Consider the following 10,000-nt stretch of genomic DNA (forward strand, 5'->3'; position numbering starts at 1 on the left):
GGATGGAAAGGTGATAGGGCATTAATGGACTATGTAGTGGTACCCCAAGGAAGGATTAGAAGAGTTCTAGATGTTTATCTTTTCAGGATAAGGATGTGTCATTTTTAATGGAGAAGGAGGGAAAGGGAGGGAGATATAAAGTTGTGCTGAAAGTAAACAATGACAGATGAGATGGCAGAAAAATATGAACTTGGGTAAAAGAAATGCGGATGTCAGTAGAACTGAGGGAAGAAGACAGCAGCGGAGACTGGAAGGACTTTGAAACAAAGTTCACTTTAGGCTGTGTGCATGTACGCGCCCGCACTTTTATTACAACAAGCGCATAAAAGCAAAAATATGCGCACACAAAACTTTCAAGATTAATTTTTTTAATTAAAGGAATTATTTTCATAATTTCAAAATAATGAGTTAAAAATATGATGTGATTTTGAGAATCTGTTATTGACCTTTGAAAATGTTAGTGTACATTTTCATAATTTCACTTGCAGTTTTGAGATAGCTTGTACTGTGCTCGCCGGTCGGTGTGGGGTGCTCACAAATTTTGCAAAGAAGACAAAATTTGCTCAAACAAATTTCTGCCCTCACTGAAATTATTTCAGTATCGCTGCGCTTCGAGTCGTTACTCCAACTCTCGTGGGCGGGGAGTTGTGTGTGTGTGTGCGTGTAAGGTCATAGCATTATCCATAGATCGGTCATACGAGCTCTGAGCTCTCTTCCGGGAGGGAAATAGCTGTCGATCACGAGTCCAACACGTGATCCAAAGACCAAGGTGAATCACTCACAGCAAACAATTAGAGGGAACGTTGCTTCGGACGCAAAGTTTGTGAGTTTGATGGTTAAGAGAAGTGAGTGGTGGGAGTGATAATATAATTGATGAAGGACTCCTGTTTCGAGTTTCATGAACTTGAAGCCCCCAACCCCACGAAAGCCGGCAACAATCCTCGGGACCTCCCATAGGCCTCTCCATTAAAAAAATTCTGTAATTTTGTTTGTGTTTATTACTGTGGACTGGTTTCTGTGTGTTGTGTGTGTGTGTGTGTGTGTGTGCGTGCGCCCATGTTAGTGCGTGTGTAATTTGTTGTGGTGTCCATGTGCATGTGTATTGATAGGGCTCCATGTGCAAGTATGAATAATATAGAAACTAAGACCTCATATTGGTCCTTATTGCTTCAAGGCCCTCAACCCCACGAGTCCCATTCCCCTCCTTCCCTTCTATTCCTTTCCCCTCCTCTCCCCACTTCTAGCTTACCCAGTCCTCTCCCTCCTCATCTCTCACCTTTCCTTCCTTTCCCTTCCCTTCCTTTCTCCTCCCTTCTTCTCTTTCTTCCCCACCTCGATCCTAACCACCCTCCCCTTCACCTCCCCTCCCGTTCCCTCTCCTACCCAACCCTTCTTTTCTCCTCCCCCATCTCACTCTCCTTCCCCTTCCCTTCCCCCTCCCCCTTCTCCCTTCTCTTCCTCTTCCCTCTCCTCCAGCTAAAAGAGAGTCATTCTTCATCTGCTTCTGTCTAATCTTTCCCCATTCCCTTCCCCCTCTCCTTCCCTTCCCCCCTCCCCTTCCCCCACCCTTCCCCTCCCTTTTCTCCTCCATCTCCTCCCTCACTTTTTTTTCAATTTATCTAAACTCATTCTGTTATGTCACCCCCATTTCCCCGTTCCTCCTCCTCCTCCTCCTCCACCCTCACTTTTTTCAATTTATCTAAACTCATTCTGTTATGTCACCCCCATTTCCCCGTTCCTCCTCCTCCTCCTCCTCCTCCCACTCCCCTCTCTCCGTTCTCACCTCCGACTCCCTTCGCTTCTCTCTCTTTCTCTCCTTCTTCCCCGTTCTTCCACATCCTCACCTCTTCCACCCTCCACTCTCTCCTCCCCATAGTCCAGACTTCCCTCAAGTGGTCCCCATTTATTGAAATGAGATACATTGATATTAGTATATATTGTCAGTACAAATATTGCCAATATTTATTGACAACCATGTTCTTTCATACGGTTTCCATAACAACCATGTCTAGAGGTCCTTCTGGGATGGTGGCTATCAACTTGACACTGTCAATATTCGTTAGATTATTTTAGTATTGTCAGTACAAATATTGCCAATATTTATTGACAACCATGTTCTTTCATGCGGTTTGGGGTGGTGGCTATCAACTTGACACTGTCAATATTCGTTAGATTATTTTAGTATTGTCAATACGCACTGAAAACCCAACCAACTTCCCCATCGCTGCCTCAAACTCCAATCTCCTCTTCGCACTCTCACCTTCCTTCCTCTTCGTCCTCTTTACTCCCCTTCCCAACTCTTCTTCCCTTCTCTCTCTTCTCTCTTTCCCCCCTTCCCGTCTCCCCCCCCACCCCCCGTCAGAGGTATTGACTTTGGTAACATCACTACCAATCACATTCAACCAGCATTATTTCACAAGTGGATACTAATGTCCTCTAATAAATGAATAGATAAATAAATATATAAATAAACAAGTAAATAAATGAATTTATAAATAAATAAGTAAATAAATAAATATATGAATAAATAAGAAAGTATCGCTTTTAACTTTTTGAGTCCCCGTCTTCCTTAAATTACTCTTTTTGCCCTTTCTTTGACTCCTCTCATCTCCTCATCACACTCTCCTTCACTTTCCTCTCTTCTCCTCTCTTCTTCCCTCTCATTTCCTCATCACACTCTCCTTCACTTTCTTTCCTCTCTTCTCCTCTCCTCTTCCTTCTCACCCCCTCCCCCTCCCTCCCTTCCTCTCAGCCAGGTCCGCTTTCTACTCCTTCCTTCCACCTCCCTCCTGTCACTGTTAGGCCTTGTTCACATTAGCGGTTTGAACCGCGCGGAAACCGCGGCGGTACCGCATAGTCATGGAAAAACTGCGCGGTTGTGTGTGAACGTTGCCCTCCTCCTCCTCTTCCTCCTCCTCCCCTTCCTCCTCCTCTTCTTCCTCCTCCTCTTCCTCCTCTTCTTCTTCCTCATCTTCCTCCTGCTCCTCTTCTTCCTCCTCTTCCTCCACCTCCTCCTCCTCCTCTTCCTCCTTTATCATCCTAAGCCTCCTCATCCCCCTCATCCTACTCCTCCTCTTCCTCCTCCTCCCCCTCCTCCTCCTCCTACTCCTCTTCCTACTTTATCATCCTAAGCCTCCATATCCTCCTCCTCTTCCTTCCGCTCTTCTTCTCCACCTCACCTTCTCCTCCTCCTCTTCCTCCTCTTCTTCCTCCTTTATCATCGTAAGCCTCCTTACCCCCTCCTCATACCCCTCCTCTTCCACCCGCTCTTCTTCTCTTTTTCCCCTACTCCTCCTCCTCCTCTTCCTCCTCCTCCTGGTTTTCCTTTCCCCATACTCCACCTCACCCACATCTTCCTCTTGCTCTTCTCCTCCTCCTCCCCTCCTCCTGGTTTTCCTCTCCGCATACTCCTCCTCACCCACATATTCCTCCTGCTCTTCTCCTCCTCCCCCTCCTCCTCCTCCCCCCTCCTCCTCCTCCCCTCCTCCTCCTCTTCCTCCTCCTGGTTTTCCTCTTCCCATACTCCTCCTCACTCACATATTCCTCCTGCTCTTCTCCTCCCCTCCTCCTCCTCTTCTTCTTCCTCCTCCTCCTCCTCCTCCTGCTTTTCCTCACCTCATCCTCATCTTCATCTTCCATATACTCCTTTTCCTCCGCCTGCTCTTCCTCTCCTCCTCATCTTCCTCCTCTCCCATATACTCGTACACCTTTTCATCCTCCTGCTCTTCCTCTCCTCCTCCTCCTCCTCTTACCAATTTTCTCCCCTCCTCCCTCCTCTTCCCCTACAACCTTATCCACCTCCTCCTTCAAGTCTTCCTGTTCTTCCTCTCCCACGCTTCCCCTCCTTCTCCTTCTCCTCCTCCTCCTCCTCCTCCTCCCCCTCCTCTTCCCCCCACATTCTCCAGTAACTTTTCTAGTTCGTCCTCTCCCTCTCCCCCTCCTTCTCCTCTTCCTCCTCTCTCTCCTCCTTTTCCTCCTCCTCCGCATCAGAAAAAATATTGTTAAAACTTTATAATTCCTTGATTCGCCCCCTTCTTGAATCTTGTGTACAATTTTGGTCCCCATACTACCAGAAAGATATTAGCAAACTAGAAAGAGTGCAACGGAGAGTGACTAAAATGATACCAAGGCTGAGAAATCTGCCGTATGAAGAAAGACTTAAAAGTCTAAATTTATTCTCACTTTCAAAAAGGAGAATGCGAGGAGATTTAATCGAGGTTTTTAAGATGTTCAAAGGCTTTGACAACATCAATGTCGAAGATTACTTCTCATTAGACCAATCAAATACAAGAAGACGTCACGATTTTAAAGTAATTGGTAAAAGATTTTCTTCGAATGAAAGTAAGCACTTCTTTTTTAACCGAGTTGCTAATGTGTGGAATTCGTTACCTTCCACCGTCATTGAAAGTAACACAATGACAACATTCAAAAATCGCTTCGATAAATATTTGGACTCTAATCCGCTAATAAAATATTATCCTTTGCAATAAAAGATCTGACAGCCCGGCATCTAATTGTAATTGGATAGTATAGTAGTAGCAGTAGTATTAGTTCATCTTCTATTGCCTAGTTGCCCTGTTTTCTTAACTGTAGCTTAGTATAGTAAACACAAACAGCCTCGTTAGGGCCAGTAGGCCTGCTGTTGTTTGTTCTTCTTTGTGTTTCTTTGTGTTCCTCTTCCTCCTCCTCTTCCCCCTCCTCGTACATCTTCCTCCTCCTTCATCTTCCTCTTCCTCCCGTATCATTCTTCGCTCCTCACATCACCTGTTCCTCTTCCTTCAGCTCCTGTTCCTCCTCCTGCTCCTCCTCCACTTCCTCACCCTCCTCCTCTACTCCACCTCATCCTCATCCCCTCTTCCTCCTCCTCCTCCTCCCCTGTGACTTCCCTTCTCTTGTCATATTTCGTCCAGGTCCTCCCTCTTCCCTCTGGGTTCCTCCCCATCATCCCTCTTCCTCCTCCTCCTCCTCCTCTCCCCCCCCCACCTTGCCCTCGTCCCCTCCTGGTTTATTCTATTCTTTCCCCTTTTTTTCTTCATTTTGTGCCTTTGTTGTCCCACGTTGCCTTTTATCTTTGGATTTTTCACCCTCCCTGCCCACACACACACACACACACACACACACACACACACACACACACACACACACACACACACGCCACCCCACCCCCGATCACCCTCCTTCCCCCCTGTGTCATACTTTGTCCCTGTCCTCTCCCCTCCCCCTCCCATTCATGCTCTCACCTCTCCTCTCATCCCCTTTCCCCTCCTCCTGCTCCTCTTTCTCCTCCTCCTCCTCCCCCTCCTCCTCGTCTTCCTTTCCGCTTACCTTTCTCTGCCTCACTCACCCCCTCGCTCTTTGTGTATACACTTCCCCTCTACCTTCTCATTCCCCCTCTCCTCCCCTCCCCTCCCCTCCCCAACCCTTTCCACCTCTTCCCTCCCGACCTCGTTTCATTCCCATCTCCTTCCCATCTCTTTCCTCCCCTCCCTCCCTCCCTCCCTCTCCCTTCCTTTCCTCCCCCTCCTTTTCCATTTTTTTTTAAATATTCTCTCCCTTATCTTTCCTTCTATTGCTATCGCATACCTTCTTCTCACCTCTCGTACCTTCGCCATTCCTTCGGCCCCCTCCTCCTCTTCTCTTCCCTTCCCTTCCCTTTCCCTTCCTTCCCTATCCCACCTTATCCTGTTTCTTCCTTCCCCTTCCTATCCCTGCCTTCCCCCCACCCCTTCTCATCTCCTCTCCTCCCCTCCCCTCCCTTCCCTTCCCCCCTCCCCTTCTCCTCTCATCTCCTCCCCCTCCCCCCTCCCCTCCCTTCCCCCCTCCCCTTCTCATCTCCTCTCCTCCTCTCTCCTCCCCCTCCCCTCCCCAGTTGCCTTTCATTCATTACTCTCTTTCATCTCTCTTCCCCCTCTTCATCTCCCCTTCCCTCACTCTACCCCTCCCCCCCCGTCTTTCATTTCGTCCCTCTCTTCTCCTCCCCTCCTCCTCTCTTTCCCTCTTCTGTCTTTGTCTTCGTTTCTCTCTTTACTCTTCTCGCTTCTCTCCCACCACCTCTTCCTTGGCTCTTTATCCTCTTCTCTTTATTTATTATCTTCTCACTTTTCCCTTCTCTCCCCTCTTCTCTCTCTCTCTTTCTTTCTTTCTTTTCCCTCTGCTTGATTTATTATCTTCTCACTCTTCCCTTCTCTCTCTCTTTCTCTTCCCTCTACTTGATTTACTATCTTCTCATTCTTCCCTCCTCTCCTCTCCCCTCTTCTCTCTCTCTTTCCCTCTCTCTCTCTCTCTCTCTCTCTCTCTCTCTCTCTCTCTCTCTCTCTCTCTCTCTCTCTCTCTCTCTCTCTCTCTCTCTTCCTTCTCGTCTTATCTCGTTCTCTTGCCCACCTCTCCTCTGCCACTCCTGTATTGTACCGCCATTCTTTATCTTCTCCATTTTTACACAATCCTCTTCTCTCCCTCCCCTCTTTTTCTCTCCTTCCCCTCCTCCTTCTGCTCTCTTCTTCTCTCTCTCTCTTTCCCCTGTTCTCGTTTATCCTCATCTTCTTCACGTCTTCTCTGCTTAACCTCCTCTCTCTCTCCCCTCTTTTCCATCTTCATCATGTCCTATCCTTCTCTCTCCTTCCTCGTCTTGTCCTCTTCACTCATTCCTCTCTTCTCTCCTTCCCTCTTTTTATCCTCCTCCTCCTCGTTTCTCTTTTTTTTTTATAATTTTCTTTCCCTTCCCCCCTTCCCTCACTTTATCTCTTTCCCCGTTCACATCCTCTCGTCCTCTTTCCTCCCTCCCTCCCTCCCCTCTTTTATATCTTCCTCCTCCTCCTCTCTCCCCTCCCCTCCCCTTTCCTCTTTCCCCTTTCCCCTTTCATCTGGTCTTGTCCTCTTCTCTCTCCCTCCCCCTCTTTTTTTCTATCTTCCTCTTCCTCTCTCTACCTTTCTTTTTGCTTCTTTACTTTTCCTCCTCTTTCGCCTCCCCTATATCTCTCTCCCCTCCTCTCTCCCATCCCCTCTTCTCTCCCCTCTCCTCCCTTCTTCTCCCACTCCTCTCTTCTGTCCTCCCTTTTCCCTCCCTCCCCTCGTCTCTCATTCCAGCTTTCTCTCCCTCCCCTCTTCTCTCCCTCCCCTCCTCTCTCCCTCCACTCCTCTCTCCTTCCTCTCCTCTCTCCCTCCCCTCTTCTCTCCCTCCCCTCCTCTCTCCCATCCCCTCTTCTCTCCTTCCTCTCATCTCTTCCTACCCTCTTCTCTCCCTCCACTCTTCTCTCTCTCTCTCCCCTCTCCTCTCTCCTCTTCTCATCTCCCCCCACTAATCCTTTCTCCCACTCCTCTTTCTCCCTCCATTCTTCTCTCCCCCTGAACCTTTGCTCTCTTCTCTCCCCAGACATGGACAGGGAAACAATTCTTCATGTGGGCTATCCAAGGGAGGCAAATCTTCGTGTGGGCCACCCTGGGTTTACGATTCTTCCGTTGTACAAGTTGATAACAATAAGCATAACCCTCATTCAACCTAACCTAACCTAATCTTTATTCCACTGTTGGTATTCGGCGTACTGGGGTGACAATTCTTCAGGTAGGATCTCATGGGGGTGACGATTCTTCATGCGGGTGTTCTGGGGGTGACACTCCTTCACGTGGGATCTCATAGGGTGACAATTCTTCGAGTGGGATCTCATGGTGGTAACGATTCTTTATGTGGACGTTCTGTGGGTAACACTTCTTCAGGTAGGATCTCATGGGGGTGACGATTCTTCATACTGGTGTTCTGGGGGTGACACTCCTTCACGTGGGGTCTCATAGGGTGACACTTCTTCGAGTGGGATCTCATGGTGGTAACGATTCTTTATGTGGACGTTCTGTGGGTAACACTTCTTCAGGTGGGATCTCATGGTGATAACGATTCTTCGTGCGGGCGTTCCGGAGGCGACACTTCTTCGTGTGACCCCGTTTATCTCCTGCGACTAATGGTTCTCGCGTGTTTCTGCTTCCCCAGGTCCTCATCTGCGAACACGAGATCCGGAACATCCACTGCGCGTGCCAGGACGCTGACGACCTCTCGCACTTCGCCTACATTACCAAAGACATGGAGACCAAAGGACACTACTGCCACGTCTTCAGGGTGCAGTCGAGGGTGAGTGTTGTCTTGGGTTCGCAAGGGTGAGTCTTTGTGCTCGAGTGGGAGGTCTGTAGCAGTGGTTCTTGACCCGGGGGGGGGGTGCCTGCCCCCCCCCGGGTTCATAACCTTTGGGGGGGGTACCTATACCCCCCCCCCAAAGGGAACGAATCCTTGAACGTGGAGGCACGAGACATGGTAGCCAGTGCAATGGTACTGTACAATTTACCATGAGAAAGCATAATATGCATTCACTGTATCCTACCAATTGACATTTCTAATTTGAAAAAAAAAAAAAGTAGGCTACTTTTGTCCAGTTGTTGAACATATCTCATTATTTCTCAGCAAGGTTTGTATCACTAATCCTTTTCATGTTTGCATTGTATTTGTAGTGGATGGGGGTGCGAGAATTTTTTTCTGAGATAATCAAGGGGTACTAAGGGCACTGAAAAAGGTTAAGAACTACTGACATAGAGTGATTGATAAAGGGCCACGGGAGTAGTCGTCCTTTTTTGAGTGTCTATGAATATTTGAGTAAAACTGCCCCATCCCTCCAAACAATAGACAAATAAATGAATATATAAGTTAAAGTAAAATAGAAATAAAAAGAACGAGTCTCTCAGAATATGTAAATATCCTCAGTTTCACCTAATGGCTACCGTAGCTATCCTACACAGCGTTGTATAGGCAAGAGCTTTTAAAAACGGACAAGATTATATTGATAGATTATTTGTACGTCGTGATGAGAAAAGCTTTTTTGTAGTTTCACATTTTCGAGTCCTGACGTACCTTATATTGTTACTCGATCCGCTTACAGTAATATATTGAAAAAGATCCCCATTGGACAAGTCACTGAAATTGGTTTGTACATAAAAGGACAGTAACACATCCAGATTGGGGTTGGTATGATGCTTTTGTTATCAAAACTATATGTTTCAAGATACGGTAGTTTAGAGCTGATAAGATTAATTACAATACGCGGATGGATTGGGCTCTTAGTTGATAGGTTGGAGAGGATGGGGAAGAGTTTTGAGTAGGGGAGGTGTCTTAGTTGTTTTGAGAACATGATAACATAAGAATGAAGGAGACTGCAAGAGACCATAAGGCCTACACTAGGCAGTTCCATGTCCATGACCACCTGTCATCCCCATCCATTAAAATTCTAACCGTTTCTTAAAACAACCGATAGTTTCAGCGCTCACTACTACATGGTTACTAAGTCTATTCCATTCGTTGACCACCCTATTAGTAAACCAATTCTTGCCTATTTCCTTCTTAAATCTAAATTTGTCCAATTTGAATACATTACTGCGAGTCCTGCCCTGTTGTCTTAATATGATGACCTTGTTTTGGGAGCTTCTGGGTTGTCGCGGCCAGTTCTTATTAGGTAAGAGTTTTCAGGGAGATAATCTAGGAATGCAACGCTGCCGCAATCTTTGGTGAAGATCCTGACGATTTCGGGAGTACAGATGTTTTCCAACAATAACCAGCGCTTCTGTCTTTGGGGACAGTATGGATCCGAAGAAGCGGAGTCATTCATTCATACATACATATACCAAAGGCCTTTTCCCCCTTACAAGGGATGTAACAAATAAATAAATAAATAAATAATAAAAATAAAAATAAAAAAAACACTCCCACCCATTCCATCCCCAACATATTCCACTCCGCTCCACCCTCTTCCCTCTCTTTTATCTTGGCACCTCTTGGACCCTGTGCTGGGGGAAAAGAATACTGCCACCAAGTCTTCCTGCTTGAACGCACGGGGCGACAAAAAACGGGACGGCGATAGGACTAGACATCCTTCTCCCTGTAGCCCCAAAGGACACATTCCTAAAAAAAAAAAAAAAGGCATAAGAGGGTCTAGGAAGTCATAGAGATGATAAAAGAGAGATTTAAGGA

At 47.1% G+C, this 10,000-nt stretch overlaps 2 protein-coding genes across 8 annotated transcripts in view; one reads left to right on the plus strand and one right to left on the minus strand.

The window, feature by feature from the left end:
• LOC143034565 (uncharacterized) overlaps positions 1 to 10,000 on the plus strand; it is a 328,538-nt gene that overhangs the window by 303,846 nt on the left and 14,692 nt on the right. For all 6 annotated transcript variants that reach the window (XM_076200807.1, XM_076200808.1, XM_076200803.1 and 3 more), the window contains one exon: positions 7,979 to 8,116. In XM_076200807.1, coding sequence (XP_076056922.1) covers positions 7,979 to 8,116 — 138 coding nt within the window. The remainder of the gene's footprint in view (positions 1 to 7,978; positions 8,117 to 10,000) is intronic.
• LOC143034567 (uncharacterized) overlaps positions 1 to 10,000 on the minus strand; it is a 428,587-nt gene that overhangs the window by 40,022 nt on the left and 378,565 nt on the right. The window lies entirely within an intron of this gene.

This window comes from Oratosquilla oratoria, chromosome 17 (genome assembly GCF_046742065.1).
Source record: "Oratosquilla oratoria isolate Oo_2021 chromosome 17, ASM4674206v1, whole genome shotgun sequence".
Classification (NCBI taxonomy): domain Eukaryota; kingdom Metazoa; phylum Arthropoda; class Malacostraca; order Stomatopoda; family Squillidae; genus Oratosquilla; species Oratosquilla oratoria.